This window comes from Mustela erminea, chromosome 5 (genome assembly GCF_009829155.1).
Source record: "Mustela erminea isolate mMusErm1 chromosome 5, mMusErm1.Pri, whole genome shotgun sequence".
In the NCBI taxonomy this organism is placed as follows: Eukaryota; Metazoa; Chordata; class Mammalia; order Carnivora; family Mustelidae; genus Mustela; species Mustela erminea.
In genome coordinates this window covers 99,866,355-99,887,222 of record NC_045618.1, presented here as the reverse complement: position 1 = coordinate 99,887,222, position 20,868 = coordinate 99,866,355, and the positions used below count along the sequence as shown (strand labels likewise).

At 42.0% G+C, this 20,868-nt stretch overlaps 1 protein-coding gene across 8 annotated transcripts in view; it reads left to right on the top strand.

Moving 5' to 3' along the window:
* Positions 1-1,898: 1,898 nt before the first annotated feature.
* TRIM9 (tripartite motif containing 9) overlaps positions 1,899-20,868 on the top strand; it is a 108,557-nt gene continuing 89,587 nt past the window's right edge. For 5 of the 8 annotated variants that reach the window (XM_032344204.1, XM_032344205.1, XM_032344208.1 and 2 more), the window contains exon 1: positions 1,969-2,914. In XM_032344204.1, coding sequence (XP_032200095.1) covers positions 2,093-2,914 — 822 coding nt within the window. In that variant the 5' untranslated portion in view covers positions 1,969-2,092. Of the gene's footprint in view, positions 2,915-20,868 lie in introns of all 8 variants that reach the window. The other 3 variants (XM_032344211.1, XM_032344210.1, XM_032344209.1) reach the window with 2 other exon arrangements.

The following is a 20,868-nucleotide window of genomic DNA, read 5'->3' as shown; positions in this document are numbered from 1 at the left end:
TATGCATGGTACTGACACTCTTTCCTAAATTTCTCAACAATTAACTATTTAGAATTAGCAAATTCTCTTGGGACCCATAAATTGGATACATCCTTCAGATACAGATAATGTTCCAAGTCCCCATGAAGAAACTGTATGGCTGTAAACAGAGTACCTATGCCTTTGGACGCTCTGGATTTAGCTAGTTAAAAACCATATTAAAAAAGAAATCATATAGCATTTATGGTTAGCATAATTTTAAATAAAAATGAGAACCATTCCCCCAAGAATAATCTAGTGCTGTTTTCATTGCAACTGAGGAAGATTTTGGAAAGATAATGTAGTTTAGTGGACTATTTCCCCAAGGGCAGGATTATGGGCCACTTTTTACTGGGCAATAAAATGCTTTTAAATTCTAAATGGTGCTGCATATAATCAAGTTATCTCTTTTTTGGAAGACGAAAAGTGGAAGATTTCTTAGACCTTGGGAAGAGTTTTTGCCATTTATTTATGAATCACTCAGCAAAAGGCAGTACTATTTCAAATAAGATGCTATCTCAGAATGTCACCGTCACTTGACTCAAAGATTTTTCTTTCTTTCTCTGTTTTTTCTTTCTTTTTTTTTTTTTTTTTTGGCGGGTTGGGGGAGGAGCTCCTCCTCCTGCAACATCAAATCAACAGTTCTGTGGGCAAGGGACAGGACCAGATTATCTCCATCAATATTTGGTACGAGGGAGAAGAAGGGTGCTTAATATATAAGGACTAACACTCGATCTCGCCCCCATGCCCCTCTGCACCCCTCCACCAGCACCATCACCCAACGCACTTCACTGGAGCAAACAGAAACAACCCACCATTCTGAAGCTGTGGTAAACGCTCAGGCCACGTGACACTGAATAATGCTGTTTGCATTCAAACACTGAGACTCCGCAGTGACACAGTAATTCATCTGCAGCTAGTTACTGAACTGTGGGCACTGAGAAATAGGCAACCCGTACTGAGCCAAGGGTACCGCTGGCCTCGCGAAAGCTCGGCCGGATGCAGAGAGCGGGGTGACAGCACAGCTTTGGGAGGCAGGGAGAGTGAAGAGGGGAGAGAGGCACGTTCACACCATAAGGTTCACACCGCGCTCTGAGAAGCCTCTGGGCCGAGCCTGAATTTAAAGCGGGAAATGAAGGGGCTGACAGAGATTTTAATATACGGAGCCTTCACATCGGTCGCCTAGCTTCAATCTCACGGCAACACTAAGAAATTGGTATTATTACTAATCCCCTCTTAGACCCTAGGGACTGAGGCTGAAGGAAGCAAAGAGGCTCTTCCTGGGGCTTACGCCCCGCGCGCCAGACTCCCAGGAGGCGGGAGCGCCCGGGACGCGCTGCACCGCTTTTCCGGAGGGGGGAAATGCGGGGCTGCGGCACAAAAACCTAGGCCTGGGTGAGGCGCCAGCCCAAGCTGCCAGCGCCGGAAGGAGAAGGGGGGTCTCGCAGGCGCGCGGCCCTCGCGGGTGGTAGGTCGGCGCGGAGACCAGAGCTGGAAGGCAAACGCAGACAGTTGGCGAGAAGCACTAGCCCCCTCCGCCCGCCTACTCGCTGTGGGGAGGGGTTTCTCACGCCCCCTGCTCCTGGGTGACTGCACCGGAGGTCGGAAGGAAGCGGGGCGAGGGATGAGTCATCCCGCCTGATTCCTCCTTCCCGGTCCCTCGCCTCCGCACGCCTGCCCCCTCCAGAGATGGAGCAGCCGAGAGCGAAGACTCGCTCTTCTTCAGAGTCCGCTACCAAACCCCCTGTGGCCTGCAGAACAGAGGGGAAGGACGGGGCGTGTGGCCAATGAGAGCTTCGCCCTCTCGCCGCCGGCCAATGGGCCGCTGTTTATAGGGTAGGGCGGGACTAGGAGGGGGCGGTCCGGGGCTGGCGCGCGGCGTCGCGGTCCCGTGGCTCACAGAGAGAGTGGCTCGGTGAGAGAGCGCCTCACCGGGAGTCGGCGCCTAAGCGACGCGGGAAGGCGCCACCGCCGCCGCCGCTGGCCAAGGTGCTGGAAACGACAGGCCGGTCGGCCGCTTCGCCAGCTCAAGCACCCGTTGCAGCTGCTGCTGCTTCGCTCCAGCTCCGTCCTCATGGAAGAGATGGAAGAAGAGTTAAAATGCCCTGTGTGCGGCTCCTTCTATCGGGAGCCCATCATTCTGCCCTGCTCTCACAATTTATGTCAAGCGTGCGCCCGCAACATCCTGGTACAGACCCCGGAGTCTGAATCCCCCCAGAGCCGTCGGGCCTCAGGCTCCGGGGTCTCCGACTATGACTATCTGGACCTGGACAAGATGAGCCTATACAGCGAAGCGGACAGCGGCTACGGTTCCTACGGGGGTTTCGCCAGTGCCCCCACTACCCCGTGCCAGAAGTCCCCCAATGGCGTCCGCGTTTTCCCCCCGGCTATGCCGCCACCGGCCACCCACCTGTCACCGGCCTTGGCCCCGGTGCCCCGCAACTCCTGTATCACCTGCCCCCAGTGCCACCGCAGCCTCATCCTGGATGACCGGGGGCTCCGCGGCTTCCCCAAGAACCGCGTCCTGGAAGGGGTAATTGACCGTTACCAGCAGAGCAAAGCCGCAGCCCTCAAGTGCCAGCTCTGCGAGAAGGCGCCTAAGGAGGCCACCGTCATGTGCGAACAGTGCGATGTCTTCTACTGCGATCCGTGCCGCCTGCGCTGCCACCCGCCCCGAGGGCCCCTAGCCAAGCACCGCCTGGTACCCCCGGCCCAGGGCCGCGTGAGCCGGCGTTTGAGCCCGCGCAAGGTCTCCACCTGCACAGACCACGAGCTGGAGAACCACAGCATGTACTGCGTGCAGTGCAAGATGCCTGTGTGCTACCAGTGCTTGGAGGAGGGCAAACACTCCAGCCATGAAGTCAAAGCTCTGGGGGCCATGTGGAAACTGCACAAGGTGAGTCCTAAGAAAACCTACCCCTAACTCCCCTCGCCTCCAGTCCTCGGGTTTTGCAGTCAACCGTCTCCCTTTTGCGCACAGTGCATCCCAGTAGGGGCGCAATGCAGGTTCTCCTGTATCTGCTTCCCCCGTCTGGTGCACTGCAGAAGCGCAGGGGGACCTTACAGCTAGCGCAGGGGAGTTGAATATCCCCAGAGTTGTTGCGGGGATGCCTGAGAACAGGTCTCCCGGGGGGCCCTGCCTAACCCGGGGCGTCCCCTCTCCGCCGCGGAGGCGCACCCTGAGGTGCCCGCCAGAGTACTGGAAAGCGCTGCGTAACTGGGCAGAGGAACGCCAGCGCCCGGGACTGCCAGGAATGCTCCAGGGCAGATCCGGCTGCGGTCCCCAGGGACGGAGTGGGGGCGGTGGGGCGGCGCTACACGCCTAACGCTGGAGCTGCGGGATAGACTGGCGCTGTGATTCGCGGCGGGGGCGGGGAGAACTCCGCGGGTGGAATACTGATGAGCCCGCGCGGGGCCAGACCGGGGGTCCGCGCTGGAGCGGTTGCGGGACCCGGTGCTTTTGCCCCCGGGAGGCGGAGGAGTGGGGAGTGTGTTGCGGGGGGGGGGGGGGAATACTGTGGCTGCCAAGGCAATAAGGCTTGATGGGGGCTAGGGACCTGGGGCTGAAGTAGCAGGACCAAGGTTACTGTGTGGTCTAGGTCTGAAACCTAGGCAGATGCGTCTCCCAGAGTGACCCCATCCTCCCAACCACCACAAACGCATTTGTCCAGGATTCAACCCTTTTTCTCTTTCAGTAGTTGTCTTTGACAGCTTTGAGGCACCTGTTACCACCAGATTTATCTTTCTGGTCTCTTTTGATGTGCCTTTACCAATGTTTAGGTAAGCTTCTCCTCTGCTGGGAATCCTCCAATTGTCCCCGCATTTCTTAGACAGACCCTAGAATGGTCTACCAGGACCTGCTTGACATGTTCACTTTTGGCCTCATCGACCTGACCTCATTTCCTCCCACTCATATCGTTTGTTCCAGCTGCACTGTCCCTCAACCAATAGCAGACGCCTTACAGCTCTGCCCCCCCCCCCACCGCCCCCGGGGCCTTTGCATTCGATGTTCTTTATGCCTGGGACATTCTTACCCAATACCCTGTATTCATTCGCTGGCTCATTCTCTTGCCTTCTTCAGATTGTTGCTCAGATACCACCTTTGCAGTGAGACCCTTCCAAACACAGTTGCTGCCATTAGTCTCAGACACCCCTAACTGGCATGCTGTATGTTTTAATTATCATGTTACTTTTGTTTTTATCTATTGCTCCCCTCCACTTATACTAGAAAATAAGATTCATGAGGAAAAGGATTTTATAATGTTATGCCCACCCTGCTTAGAAGGAAGGGAACAACTCTTGAGGAGATGTGTATAAATTTCAGTTTTAATTTTTAAATAATTTGCTGGATTGGGATGCAAAGGCTAGGGCAGGGATTCAGGATTATTGTAGGGAGATTTTCCTCACCTCATTGAGTTTCAAGCCCAAGGTTCAGGTACGACAGTAAAGATGGTGTTCAGGCCTAGGCTATGCCCCACTAAGGGTTTCCCAGCATTTCTTGGAGACTAGAAAGGCTAGCTTCTGAGAGAGTACATGGAGTTAAGGCTGAAACATTGGTATTTTATTTACAGCAAGAAAAGAAATAAGATATTAGCATTTTCAGCAATCCGGGAGGTTTTCTCAATTCAGTATTAATTGAATGTGATCCATGTTTACAGTTTTTTGTGTTCTCACAAGTAACCTATTAAATCTTATTTGTACTGATGGAAATTTAAGTCAGCACAAATTTGAGCCCTACTAGGCACATGCATCTATTTTTAAGACATTTCAACTTAACTTTTAAAAAAAATGATATTTAATTTTGAAAGGTTTCAAAACTTGAGTTCACAGCCAATCTTTTTCTTCATGTTATGATTTCACTCTTAAACTGCTAACTATAGCCCATGATAAGTTGCCTTCCAAAACTATCCTTGGAATTAAGAAACTAATCACCCTGTCTCAAAAAAGAACGGAAGAGTCACACACTAATTAGGATGGTCAAACCACAGCGTGGCTTTTTCGTGAAGAGTCTGTACTTTATCCATACAAACCAAAAGCAACCCTTTAGTCTTTGTCAAGCCCTGTATAGATTTGAAATTGTTAAATCATTCGTTTTATGGGTAATAGAAATTGTGAGTGGACACTGGTGTGGACTGGGTTGAAATTTGGATGTCTGTTAAAAAAAAACAATCATGTCAAAGCCCTTAAGACATGACATAAGTAAGCTTTTAGAAAAGGAAGGTTGGTTTGTTGAAGAAAAAAAAAAAACATTTCTTATCTGATCTTTTGCACACTTTTTCCAAAATAGTGGATAGGTATAATTTTTGTTCAGTTAATATCAGAATTATTAAACTGCCAAAAAAATGACAGAATGATGACAGATTTTAACATTTGCTTACCATCTTAGGAGAACAATGAACATTTTTCCCCATCTTATCTTCTTAATAAGGTTGTTAATGTGTCAACCCTGGATTTTCTCATATAGTCATTTATGTTCTGTTTCCACAAAATCTCATGGGCCAGAATTACTATGGGCCAGAATTTATATGTCTTTCAAAACATAAGAGAACAAAGAATTACATTAAGTAGTTTTCCCAAAGTTGGGCAATTAGTTTGTCAACACATGTTATTACTAGACCTAAAAGTTTCCATTAATGTTCTACCATATTTATTAGTCATTTCTACTGATAAAAAATTCTGTGAATAAGTATTTCCCTCGAGCACAAAGTCCTCAACTTACACATTCAAGACAAAATGGCTGAAATTTATTTTTAAAGAGGTTATAAAAGCATCTGGTTGAAATTCATTAGTTGTCAATTGACCTAATTAAAATACTTCTTGCACATATATGACTTTCAAAATCCATGAAAAGTAATACTGCATAAAGTAGCTGTATAAGACAAATATCTGGGGCTCCTGGGTGGCTCAGTGGGTTAGAGCCTCTGCCTTCGGCTCAGGTCATGATCCTGGAGTCCTAGGATCGAGCCCCGCAGCGGGCTCTCTGCTTAGCGAGGAGCCTGCTTCCCCCTCTCTCTCTGCCTGCCTCTCTGCCTACTTGTGATCCCTGTCGGTGAAATAAATAAATAAAATCTTAAAAAAAAAAAAGACCAATATCTGATAACAGTTTTCATTTAGTACCAGCACTTGCCATATTCCTTTATACAACTTAGGTTGGTATAAAGAATTGCTACACAAAAAATCATTTTGTAGATACTTTCAAACAGGCAATTGGAACCATTATTACTACTTTGTAATTTTAGCAATTCACATTTCTAAATCTAACTTTATTCTCAAATTCCAGGTGATTTTTTATCAATCACTCAATCAATACATTTGAAACTATTCTGTTGTATTTGTGCCATTGAGCAAAGATTTTCTTTTCTGTATTAAGTACTCTGAATCTTGACTCAAAAGTTATTTTTCTTTTACTTTTTTTAAGTGAAGATTTGCAATTTAAGCAACATTTTATTTTTAAAAAGATTATATTTATTTATTTTAGAGTACCAGTTTGTGGGGGATGGGGCTGGTTTAGAGGGGGAAGGAGAAGGACAAGAAACTCCCGCCCTGAGTGCAGAACCCCTGGCGGGACCCAGTCCCACAACCCTGAGATCATGACCTGAGCTGAAACCAGAGTCACATGCTCAACTGACTGAGGCATCCAGGTATCCCAGCAACAATTTAAAAATTTAATCAGTTATGCTTTAATTTTCAAAGTATTCTGGAAAAAATATCTGCTTTGTGGTATGTTGGTATTTCTTCAAATATTTATGTAGCAAAGTGTGTTATTTAATATAACTAAAATGGTAGTTAACTATCAGCAGTAAACGCAATATAATCTAGATGTTCCTATGATACATATAACAGGTAGCAGATATTCATGTTTTTTATATTTTTAAAATTTATATCTAGTACAATCAGAACACTCTGTGCACAGTGGTACAAATATTAAGGAGAATGAATCAGAGAAGTTGATTGTTCCTCTTTGTACTGAGACATAATAGTAAGAGCTAGATAACAGGGGATCCCATTCCAGACCTGATACTGCCACTTACTTGCTAATAACTTGAAGCAAATCTCATAACTTCCATGCTTTCTACACACATATCTGTATTTGTGGAAGTATTTTGAAAAAAATAATTTAAATGTTTATAACTTACTCATTTCAGTTTGGCACAAGAGAAGAGTTTTATGTAAAGCAAAAGTTATTGTCTCACTAGTCAGTAATTATTTCCTAAAAACCTCATCCCCCAGTTTGGGATATTTTGCTTGTTCCTTTCAGAGTACAGGATGCAGTAAAAAGCTATTCTTGAAGGTGGCCCAAAAGGGTGAACTACACCTTCATGGGTCCAGAGAATACTCAGTTGAAGTAAGCACAAAGAATAAAAACACTACACAAAAATTTATTTATATATTGAACAAAGGCATTTTGTTTTTCAATAACAATGCTAAAATGATAGTTGGTATCACTGTTTTGTCAGATTATCCAAAGAAGACAGTGTTCTCACTCTGAAGTAACAGAACTTGTTCTTCCCATATATACCATAAAACAGTGTTATTAACTGAAATTTCAGGCAAGTCGCAGTTTACATAAAGAGAAAATTATCATAGCTACCTGTTATTGGCTAATAAGAATAATGCACAAGAATTATCCTTACTTTCAGTACAGTATATTCTCTCATCTAAGTATTTCTCAAAGTGTGTGTATGCATATAACTCAACCTTGGCATGGAGGAGGACAGACCCATTACATGGTAAAAATTAAGAACAAAATAATTCTAAATAGTATCATTGTTATCTATTTTACCAGGGACTCTTAGTTATAAGGAACAGAAAACCCACTTAGGTGATCTCAGAGGATTTCCTGGAGAATGAAACAAGTCAACTCTCAAGGAAAGCAGAACTAGAAAGGTAGAAACTAAGTTTATTTTCTGTATCAGACAGGTTGGACCAAGTTATGCTACAGTAACAATTTCCTAATCTCAGTGAATTACAACAATAGTATATAATTTCTCACCCCCCCTCAATGCCCACTGGGAATCAGCTGTGGCCCTTCTCCACATCTTCCTATTCTTGAACTTAAGCTGAAAGAGCATGTTTGGAACATGTCAACCTTATAATACAGGGAGGAGAACAAAGCAGAACTATTCAATAGCACTTCAGTTTTCTACTCAGATGTGGCCCGTCACTTCTGCTTATATTGATTGGCTAAAACAAGTCATGTGGCCACACCTGAAGGCCATACTGTAGCAAATACCCACAGAAGGACACCAGAAAAGGACCCTATAATGGGGGCTGGAGAATATTTAGAACAAATAATATAATATGCCACATATTTAACTCTCTCATCTCTGCTGCTTTCTCTTGCAATGGGCCTCTCTGTCTTGCACAAGCCCTGACAGGACTCCTCCAGCCCCAAGGCAGCATGGCATTTTAGTACAAGTTTCCACTGTCATCTAGCTAGAGTGTCTCTTCACATTTTCAACTTTAGAGAAAGAATCTGATTGGCTCAGCTTGCATCAGGTAATGACTGATGACTATCCAGGCCATGACCCAACCCCTTTGGTGAGGTAGATGTAGAAGCCTAGGCCGAGACAAGTGAGGTACTCACTTCAGCAGCATAACTTAACAGGGCACCAAAACTCAGCAATCAAGATAAAAAAACAGTGTAATGCCATTTCTTAAAAAATAAAAATAGGGGTGCCGGGGTGGCTCAGTGTGTTAAGCTGCTGCCTTCGGCTTAGGTCATGATCCCCAGGGTCCTGGGATCGAGTTCAGCATTGGGCTCTCTGCTCAGCAGGGAGCCTGCTTCCCCTCCCACCCTCCGCCTGCCTCTCTGCCTGCTGTGATCTCTCTCTCTCTCTGTCAAATAAATAAATAAATAAAATCTTAAATAAAATAAAATAAAATAAAAATAAATGCAAGAAATCCATGATCAACAAAATGTCAATATTTTAAATAAGGGCAAGATCAGTAACAGTATGGCCATGCTGAGCCATACTAGACCCTGAGTCAAAAGGAAAAACCAAGATCAGTCCTGTCTTTGTTTCCTATTTTGACTTTTGTTCATCAAAGCATCCTTACATTAATTTTTATTTTTAAAAAATGCCACATTAAAATAGTATTGATGTTGATTCCTGAGGTTTTTGGCACTCCCTTAAATTCTACATCTGAGGAGAGTGCCTCACTGCCCTCCCCCAGCCCTGGCCCTGAGGGACAGAGTCATATGATACAACACCTGTTTTACTGTACACTCAGAGAGAAGCCCCATGCAGAATGCCTCAGAGAGCAGCAGCGGTAGGGAGGCATTGACCAGAATTCTGGTACAGTCTCAGAAGAAGCCATGCTAGGTACAGAAGAAAGCATTTTGCTGTACTTGGATCTTCCACATTTCAGCTACAGCACTAATCTCTTGAGCTGCTTTGACAGTGACGCAATAGAGTTGATGATGATGAAAGGACAGGAAAGTATAGAGAGCACTGAGAGCTGGAGCTCAGTGCTTGCTCTCCACAGCAATGCTCCACCACCAAGTGGTTTGTGTTATCACTGTCCTGTACTCTGGTGAACATGGTCGTATCAGAGCAAAGCAGTCCCTCACTTCGCTTATGTTTGAGAAGAGGAGGAGGACGGAAGATGCCATAACATGATTTTGTACTCACTATGGTTACCTCTTTTAAAGTCTGTGGTTGGACTGGGAGTGGGAGAAAAATAAAACCACGGTTTCCTGTCAGTAATTTTGTCTACTTATTAGAAGGAAAGAAGAGTGTTAGTAACCATGGAGTTCAGTGTTTTGTGTTTTTTTGTCTTTTGGCTTCCTAACAGCAGTACTCTTCTTGCTCTAGTTAAATGCTTCCCCTTACCACCTTATTCCTACCTCTGCCCAGTCCCTGTGGTGGGCTGCTAATCCAGGGCCCTGCCTTACCTGGCCATGTGGAAGGGCATGGGACACAGGCCTGGCCAGTCATCATTTCCTATCCCCCTGGTCAGAGTGATTAATTTAAAAGATTAACACCTACTCAAGCTAGTTCAGTTGGAGTCCTTTTCTGAGGTTTATATATACTGAGTCAGGGACAGAGGAGTCTTGCTTTCCTCTGGACGTGGTGTAGCTGGAATAAAAAAAGCCAGGAGCTGTCTGTGTCCATGCCTCTTCCTCCTACCACTACATCAGTAGAAGAAAATAAGGCAACCCACAGAAATACAGAGCTGAGAAATGGAGAGAGAATTCTGAGAACAGTAATTAAGCCTTTGGAACATGTCACGAGTGCAGCCAGCTACCTCTTCCTGCCTTCTGAGTTACCCAAGTCAGTAAACCTCCCTACCTTTTTTAATTTAGCTAGTTTATTTCAGCTACTTTCAACTGAGAAGTCCTCACTTGTAAAAGCATATGAATTAACACATGTGAACATTTATATTTGAAGATATCCTTATTCATTCTAGATATTGTCTCTAAAATACTATACTTAGAAGGCTGCATTCTGATGCCAAAAACAAAAACAAAAACAAAAATGGAAAGCAGTTTCGATTCAATGAAGCAGAAATCATATGATATTTAATCTAACCCATTCACTAACTGCGTAGCCTGTACTAGCTTATTGGGCAATAGGCTGGACAGAAGAGAGCTTCTGAAATCAGACTTCTGCTAATAATCAGTTTTATTTGTTTTCAAAGGCAGGAAACCTCTGAAGATATACATCTTATTTTGACCTGTTCTTTAGGTCATAATTTCTCAAATTGTGTTCCCGCAAAGTTTCCATACTTAAATAATTTTGAGACTCTCTGCTCAAACATGCTCCTGGTGGTTCATGTTGTACATTATTACATCAGTGTACTGATCCATTCTGCAGCAAAGAAAACTGCTAGAATCTTTTTTTTAAAGATTTTATTTATTTATTTGATAGACAGAGATCAGAAGTAGGCAGAGAAGCAGGCAGAGAGAGAGGAGGAAGCAGGCTCCCTCTGAGCAGAGAGCCTGATGCAGGGCTCAATCCTAGGACTCTGGGATCATGACCCGAGCCGAAGGCAGAGGCTTTAGCCCACTGAGCCATCCAGGCACCCCTAATCTAGAATTTTCTAAACTTATTTGACTTTGGAAACTATTTTTTATTTATTTTCTCATTTTTTTCCCAGCTTCATTGAGATATCACTCATATGATATCTATACATTATAATATAATATATATGTTAATATATGTTAATAATATAATAAATAATATATATGCGTTATATGTATGTATATGTATACATATAACATATATATAACATAGGTAAGTTAAAGATATACAAAGTGATGATTTGATATGTGTATATATCTGAAATGATTGCCACAATAAGGTTTGTTAGCACCTCTATCCCCTCACATAATTACCTTTTTTGTAAGTGTGTAGAGATAACTTTTAAGAATTATACTCTTAACTTTCAAGTATATAATACTGTGTTGTAAATTATAGTCACCATACTGCATATTAGATCCCTAGAACTTATTCATCTTATAGCTGGAAATTTGTACCCTTTGACCAACATCTTCCATTTCTTCAGTCCTCAGCCCCTAGCAACCACCATTCCATTCTCTATTTCTTTGGATTCTGCTTTTTTTAGTTTCCACATGTAAGTGAGAACATACAGTATTGGTCTTTCTCTGACTTATTGCACTTAGCTTAATGGCCTCCAGGTCCATCTATGATGTTGCAAAAGGCAGAATTTAAAGGAAAGTCTTTAAATTCTTTAAAATTTATGGCTGTATAATATTCCTCTCTGTGTGTATGTGTGTACCGCATTTTCTTGATCCATTGATTTATTCATCCGCTGATGGTCACCTTAGCTGTAGAAACCCTTTTTTGGTGCTAAATGAGTTAAGGAAACACTATTCTAGACACTGATTAGCTAATAAGCCAGTAAGAAAGTAAGCATTCTTAATTTCTGCTATATGCAGAATAGACTACTCTAAAACTCCAGCCTGTGGATAAATGTCCCAAATAAGACTAACTTTAAATCAGGCTGCCTGGGTGGCTCAGTGGGTTAAGCCTCTGCCTTCAGCTCAGGTCATGATCTCAGGGTCCTGGGATCGAGTCCCGCATTGGGCTCTCTGCTAGGCAGGGAGCCTGCTTCCTCTTCTCTCTCTCTCTCTCTACTTGTGATCTCTCTCTGTCAAATAAATAAAATCTTAAAAAAAAAAAAAGACTATCTTTAAATCTTATGTTAATCTTTAAAATAAGTATTAAAAGTTAAATTTATGTTACTTTGAACATTAAAACCAAAGATAGAGGTAAAAGCAATTAATATAAGTTTTTTAGTGTTTATATACATATACTCAATATATGTTGCTTCCCTTTTTATTTTAAGTAACTGAAAAAATTAGTTTAGGCATCAGTGATACCAAGGTAACATAATTAGAATTAACTGCTTTGGTCTGTTTTTGCCTATTTTTAGGCATTGTGTACATGATTCCAAGTGACTTATTTGATTGAGTTTGCTGTTAAATTGTGGTAGATAGAAATAGATTATTTTTAAAGTACTCATTAAAACAAAAAAGATGATTTAGCTTGAAGGTTAAAACTCTAAAGGTGCTCCTGGGACAACATATCACAACTTATGAAAGTTAAAAGAGCAGAGCTTTGCTTGGTACATTCCAGGCTTTGCTAATATTTTCAAAATGACATTTGGAGTCAGTTTGTAACCTTGGAAGAAGAGTTAGTGATAAAATGGCCCCCAGCAGTGTACCTAGATTATTAGAGACGATCTAGGTTTTGTCAGCAGCATGTCTATTGTATCCCAAAAGACATTTCAAAGCCAAAAACACTTACTGGGGGTGTTCTTGCAAGCAGTTTCATCACAACCATAAACTGGGCCCTTGTCTTAAACTGAGAACTCTCTCTCAGAGTGACACTATTCAGAAAAACCCAAGCAGAATGTCCAGAATGCACTCGACACATCATCAGGGAAGTCATCACAATTTCACTTCCCCTTAGGATATATTACACACGCTGCTGACAAAACCCAGCCTGTCTGCGAGCCCTGTCCTCCAGCATTTTCTTAAACTAGACCTTCAATCAACTAAGCCAGCCTCACCAGCCTTGCAGCAGACTAGCCTGCTGTTGGGAAGCTAAGTGCTGCTCCCTGTTCCCCAGAGTCACTCCTGCACCAGCAACACTCCCACCCCAGCTGGGTCGAATTAGAGATACTTTTTTCCCTTAACTGTAGAAAGAGAGTTTTTTTCATTTTGACTCACTCATTTTACGCTGACGAAGCAAGAACACTTGTCTTGAGTTTCTCGTCTTGAATAAATAAGCATCACTGACTTCTCTCTTCCTCAGCATGCCTGTCCCTAAAGACACACTTACCCATCATCTCAACTCTTTGCACCTGAATGTCTGAAACAGATCCAGTCATCTCAGTCCCAGTCCCTTTCACAACGTGCTCTCAAACTCTTGTATCTTCTGTCCACCTCAGCTCCCATCTCTGAGTTCCAACACTGAGCGCCCCCCCCCCATATTATAATTTCATGTTAGAATCTCCCACTGGACCCTACAAAGACAGTCATAGATTATTTCTTATATATCTTTGTTTCCTCCATAATGCTTTTAGTAGATGTTTGAAAAGGTTTAATAAAGAAAAGAGTCGGTAAGAAGACTAATGATTAGCAAATACTCTAATATTCTAAATTTCTCATATTAGCCTGGTAATAATAGTGAAATTTGGAGCCATCAAGTGTATACTTTTGTTTAAAACTTACTGAGCACTTATTCATGCCAGGAACTGTTCTAAGCTGTTTCCAGGCACCTTCTCGTTTAATCTTAGGAATTCACACATTCTTCCTATGAGAAAACTGGGGTACAGAGAGATCATAGAGTCATACCAGTTTTAAGTGGCAGAGCCAGGGTTTGAATCCAGGCTGCCTGACTCCAGAGCTCACATATTAAACTGCCATTCTGTCCTACCATCTGATAATCACAGGAAATGCATGACCTAGAAAGTGCTGTTTTATGGTCCTATAAATTACAGTAGTATAACAAATAAACTGAGTTCCTTTAGTTCTCATGCATGCAAATTACTGAAAAATTAAGTCATTTGTCCCCTATGTTTCCTTGTGACAAAATAAATTTAAAGAGGAAAATACAGGGCAGGGGGAAGAGAAAGACAAGTATATTGAGTATTCCCTAGACCAGATCCTGGGAGGCATACGGGCTAGGCCAGATTCCCTTGGGAGGGGTCTGTCAGAACCTGTCAAGGAGCAGCAAATAAACAGTGGGGTTCTATCAGCTCAGCCACTGATTCATTGTCCTCATGTAATAAAATCACCATCTTAAGATTTATAGAAAGAAATTACGTAAAAGTTTAGGTTGAGGGGTGGTTTTTTTGGCATTTTCAGCATCTTTATTTCTGCAGATCTCAAACATTTATAAGTCTATCTTAGAAAACACAAAAATATGTTGAAACCTGCAAGCAAGTATCTGTTCTGTTTCTTTTCCATTTTTTTCTTGGACCTTTTGCTGAGGTGGTTAAAGAAAATACATACATTCCTTTTCAAGAATATGTGCCTGGCCTGCCTTTTCCATAAATACAAAAAGGAGTATATGAATCGGAAAAGCCTATTGTTTAAGAATGAGTTTAAGCACTGCCAAATGAAGTTTGTTTTTCATAAGCCTCGCATAGAACCAGAACTGTGTGTTTTATACTCAGAGCTCTGCTCAAAGAAGAAACTGTTCCTTAAAGAATTAGCTTTGGAAGTAGAATGCTGAACATTGTTCTTTGGTGTGGGAATAGCCACCTTCTGTCATTAGCCAGTACACATAGATGGTTAATTCTCATCTCCTGCTGATTTATTCATGTGAAGCTGACTTTCCAGCCAGATAGCATCAATTCCGCTTTATTGAGATTTTTGTTCATCCTCTCTTTACTCTTACTTTGCTTGCAGCTTGCATTTTAAGAAGCAACTGTTTGACACCAAATACTTACTTCTCTCTCCCCTGCTCCAGGAAAAGCCGGGGAGAGGGCCATGTTGCTCCGACCCATGCTGTACATCAGTTTAAGACATTATTGAATCTCTGAAAAAGCAGGCTGCAGAGGGAAGTAAATGTGAACGGGGGGATCGAACAGTTTTTACTTAAGGCAGCTCTTCTTCACAGGCTTTTTGGTTTTGTAGGGAGCAAATGCTTGGAAGGTCAAATATACATAGGCTCAACTACAATTACAACTCACCTAAAGCCAGAGGGAAATAACTCTATAATAGTATCTACCATTTTTTGTTGTCTGTACTGTAATTTCTTTTCATGACTACAAACAACCAACAGCTGATTTTACTCTGGATATGGGTAATACACAACAGAGTGCTGCTGGGGCTGTTTTCGCCATCACCCAAATATACAAGTTCACGATAACATGGATAACATGATAAAATGGTGTTGCCTCTGCCATTCCCACTCCTGCATCTATGAAATGGGATCCTAAGAGCATAGTCACATAGAATCAAACATGAAGTCAGACTCTTAAACAATCTGATAAATCTTACATGGTACAGATAAATCTGTGGTGCTTTTTACAAGCAGTTGTTATTGATTTCATTGGCCATCAATCATCTGGCCCAGACTTAGCAAGGAAATATGATAAAGAGCTCTCAGAACACAATCAATACTGTGTGAAGAAGCTTAATGTTTACATTCAACTGATGTTATCTGGCTGTCTTCTGACTTATGGAAGCAGATCTGCCATTAGTGGAGCTAAAACATTGTTCCATATTAAATAAAATATTCTCTACTTTCTACTTTGAGAAAAAAGAAATATGGAAATATGGAAATTTGGATAAGCACTCAATTTCCAGGCTGGCCTCAACAAGCATGATAAGCAAAGGTACCGAGTGTAACTACCATTCTGTTAGTGTTCAAAAATGGCACCTTTGCAGCTAGACTTAGGATGTGGACTTCTGATTTCCCTGGTCACTGCATATAAAAGTGTTGTGGAAAAATCTGAATTGGTAGGGAGGTCCTATTATGTACATATAAAACATAATAATAAATATGTGTTGTTCATTGGAAAATCAACACATAAATGTTTTATATTAATTTTTAAAAACCATCAAACCAAAAAGAAAATTCATCCTGCTGGCATCGATAACATCCTTGATTCTTGATTTCCAAAAAGACTGCATCATCTTACATTCCCACCAGCAATATATGAAGGTTCTAATTTCTCCATTTTTTCACCAACACTTGTTATTGTCTGTTTTTTTTTTTTCTAGAGCCATCCTAATGGTTGCAAAGGGATGTCTCATGTGGTTTTGATTAGCAATTCTCTCATGACTGGTGATATTAAACATCTTTATGTGCTTAATGGCTATTTTTGTATCTTTTTTAGAGAAATGTCTATTCAAAGGCTTTGCCATTTTTAGTTGGGTTATTTTTCCTTTATTGTTGGATTTCAGATCTTTTATATATTCTGGACACTTATTCACTCATTTAAAATGGAAAGGACACAGATGTAAACCTCTCTTCTCTCAGAAACACAGAAAATAAAAAGCAGACACATAGTTGAGGGTGAGGAAGAAGTTAAGACTGGCCTACCACAACCTACTGCTTATTTCTTGCCCAGTCACCTCTGTCAACCAGTTCTGAGGCAGAGCTCAGATAAGTTCTAACAGAAGTGGCTCCTGATGACTAGGAAACATGGGAAAGTCCAAAAGTAGGAGGAGGAAATAATCTGGTTATCAAGGTACCTGGATATGGTGGCTGTGTTACCAAGTATAACTTGAGTTATACTTCTGCCAACTTTGGTGATAGAGTGCATTTATATATTTTATATATTATAAACTTCAGTTATAATAAAGTTCCAGTGGTGCTCTGGTTTCTGTTACAGGTTACCATGGTATTTAAAAAAATCACTTCCACGTGTCAAAATGGTAGATTCTTCCCCTATAGTTGAGAGTTATAAATCGATAGAATTGAAATACTGGATATTTGAGACTACTTGCCAACCCTGTCCAAAATCAAAGGAATAAATCCCAGAATACTTTAGTAAATCACAAAAATTACATAGGATGTATCACCGTAAAAACACATTGATTTCTTAGAACTTATATTAAGAAGGCAATATCCAAGGACCCATTTTTCAGTTGCTTCTGTGTGTGTGTGTGTGTGTGTGTGTGTGTGTGTGTTCAGTGAAGCTCAATTAAAACACCTATTCTCTTTTGGAGGTACTCCCATGCCCCCAAACAACCATAATCACAGCTTTTTTTCTCTACTCCATGACCATAGCTATCAAAGTTTACTTGAACCTTGTTGTTCTCTCTTTAGGGGGAAATTATATATGTCTATACTCTTGAATTAATGTTCCTTTATTATATGTATTATTATTTTTTTAACACTGGCCCTCAGTAGACAGTGCCTTTACTCAAAGGATAAATCAATCTCATGTGGGAGTTTCAGCATAAAGGCTGGAAAGGGAAGCATTTGTAGAAAATAGGCTTTGCTTTGTCCCTCGCACAGGGAGAACTGCTGCATTGCAGCATGGCTGTCCCCTTGGATTGGTTGTCTGATTGGCTCCTGCCCTAGCCAAAAGCACGAAAGAAGTTTATAGGATGAAGCAAAAGATAGTCTCCAGTTGCTCCTCTTCCCCTTTTGGTACACTGCTTGCCAACTCTGTTGGCATCTGGCTGACCACCAGCACTCTCTACTCCTCCCCTCCCACAGGGGTCTCCTCTGAATCTTCTGGTTTCTGCCTACTTCTCAGCAAGCCCAGCTTTCCTTCTGATGTATGTGCCTTTGTCTGGTCATCTCCATACTTTGCTTTTGCCACTGTGTGTCCAGTCTGTACATCTAGCTCCATACCCTTGACCAGCCACTTCCAGGGAGTCTCTCTGCCCAGCCCATCTGGATTGTGCACCCTCTCCCTCCCTGGATTGGCTTTCCCCACGCTGGCTTCCTTCCTAGTGAAGGACCCAGTGCTGACAGCTCCTCAAATCATACCTCGTGGGTAGCAGCCCCAGAGCTGGCGCTGATCCCAGCAAGAGATTACTGTCATGTACTTGGCCCATCACCTGTAATGTTAAAATAAGATTATAACATATACATCTGGGTTGTATAAAAATGCACTCACATAACTCTTTTCATAAAATGATTTAGCTAAATACAAACACAGAATCCACTGACATATAGCCACCACTGAAATGAAATACGACAGATATTTAGCTGGACCTAGAAGTTCTACTTATGTTGAAGGCAGAAAGTAAAAAAAAATTTTCAAATTTCATCTGCAAAACAGGGAAGGAATGAATTAGTTAGTAGGAGATTATTACCCAATTTGGAGGCTAGCCAGAGACTGGTCGATTATTGTCTTCTGAGTAGAGCCAAATGGTTCAATTATATTGCAGTCTTACCTCCATAGATCTTCTGTTTACTTACATGAAAACAATGGCATCAATTTACCATTTGTATATTATTTAATTTGTATGTTATAATGGCTTTTAGGCAATGATCAATTATTGAGTGTTCTAAAATTATATGTACAAAAGGTTATTATTGTGAACTATAGGCTCAAAAATTAACCCAGTGGTTTTTTGTTTTTGTTTTTGTTTTTGTTTTTGTTTTTGTTTTAAGATTTTATTTATTTATTTGACAGAGAGAGATCACAAGTAGGCAGAGAGGCAGGCAGAGAGAGAGAGGGGAGGAAGCAGGCTCCCTGCTGAGCAGAGAGCCCGATGCGGGACTCGATCCCAGGACCCTGAGATCATGACCCGAGCCGAAGGCAGCGGCTTAACCCACTGAGCCACCCAGGCGCCCCTTAACCCAGTGTTTTTAGAGAAATTCTTTAACTAGCATATATATCTAAGGAGATTGATATCAAAATTATATAAATATTAGGTTTGAAAATTAATTTAATGTGGTATTTGTTCATATCTCATGATTTTCTTCAGGGATTAAATCATATTTATCAGTAGGGTACTAAAGTCACGCTCTTCCTTCCTGTCCTGTTCTTCTTTAATCTTCCCAGCCATGTTAAGGGATTTAGATGATCAGTATTCAGAGCTCCATCCTCACGTAACGACCACAAGGCCCAGTGTGGGCTGCATGAGGCCCTTCCTTCTGCTGATTCAAGTTCAGGTTACTGGTGGTATAGCATAGAACACTGGCCGTTTAGCTGGCCCTGAGCTCCAGCTTCATTCAGCTGCTGGGGGAAATTCGCACAGTCAGGGAGATTTCCAGTTTGACCACATAAACAAAGCACTTTTATGTGCCCAGAAAGAGGAGTGGATAATGGTTACACAGATAATAGCATGTGACCATGTCAGTTCCCAAGCACCCCTAAGAAGAACTTGTTCTCAAAATGTGTTAAAACCAAGGTCATGGAACAGCTGGTGCTAGAACAGGATTTGCTGTGTGAACTGTGCTGTGAGATGTGATTTTGTATCTGTGTCCTTTCCACCATGATCTCTTTGATTTAATAGCAAGGATCATTAGAACTGGGTTAGGAGGGCTTTGTGCATTTTGAAGCTGAGACCAAGGGCCGAAACTTAAGTCTGACAGCTCATGAACACCTTCCCTCCAAGCTTAAAACACCCTGTCAAGGCTCTCAAGTCTCCTACAGGAAACGTGGACTCCTTCCTCCCTGTTCCTAAAAGTAGTTGATCATGCCCGCCACGGTGAAAGTGCCACATCAGTGCCTGGCTGGCTGAGGGAAAATGGTGACAAGCATTTTGACTTTAAGCTAAGAGACAGCAAGAATTCAGGTAACAGATAAAATAGTCAGAGAAACAGGAAATAGAATGTGCGTGGCAGAAACACAAGAACTAATCTCTGGGTAAGCCCTTTTATAGCAAGTCCTAAAATAAGAATTAGCCAAAGGACTAGAGTCTTGCTGAAAAGGCCTTTTTGTGATAAAGCTATAGTGTGTGTAGCGTGGTATTGTGCAGCTCACTGGTATGGGGGCCCAAAGAGCTGGGGTCTGTTCCTGGGTGCACTATTATCCAGACAACACAAGGAAGGGCTGAGAACACAGGCCTTACATACTACCTATGTTTAACCCCTGGCTTTTAACCCCTTTTAACCCTACCGCTTAGTTGTGTCTGTGCCTCAGTTTTCTCATCTGTAAAATGGAGATGATAATCAGACCATATAGAGTTGTTGAATCACTGTGTACCTGAAACTAATTCAACACTGTATGTTAATAATGCTGGAATTAAAAAAAATTTTTTTTTAATCAGACCAAACCCCAAGGATTGTTGTATGGATGACAGGTATGGTAGATACAAAGTCACTGGAACACAGCCTGGCCAAAACAAGTTCATGATTAATGTGAGCTATTATAACTTATGAAATAGGACTTGAAATTATAGATATAGATTAAACTTATATTTAATTTATAATTATAAAATATAATTTGTGTTATTTATATTAGATATATGGTTTATTATACAAAATTGGCTCATGTAGTTGGATGCTAAACCTGGACAGAAGCAAGTTAGTGGTGTTGTTCAGTCTGAATCTGATGGCCTGAGAACCAGGGAAGATGATGGTGTAATTCCCAAACTCAAGGGAGGAGAAGACTGATGTCCCAGGTCCACAATCAGTTATAGAGAACAAATTCTCCCTTCTTCCACATTTTGTTCTTTTCAGGCCCTCAATACATTAGATGATGCCAGGCACACTGGGAAGGGCAGTCTGCTTTACTCAGTCTATGAATTCAGATGCTAGTGTCATCCAGAAACATCCTCATAGACACACTCAAAAATAATGTGTAGCCAAATATCTGGGCAACCCGTGGTCCAATCAAGTCAACACACAAAATTAACTGTCATATTATTTTAGTCAGAAGTTGGCCAAGAGCAATGAGAAATTGAGATAGATCGGATTCCTCCCTCCAAAGTCTTGAGAGCTAAGGCAGCTCAAC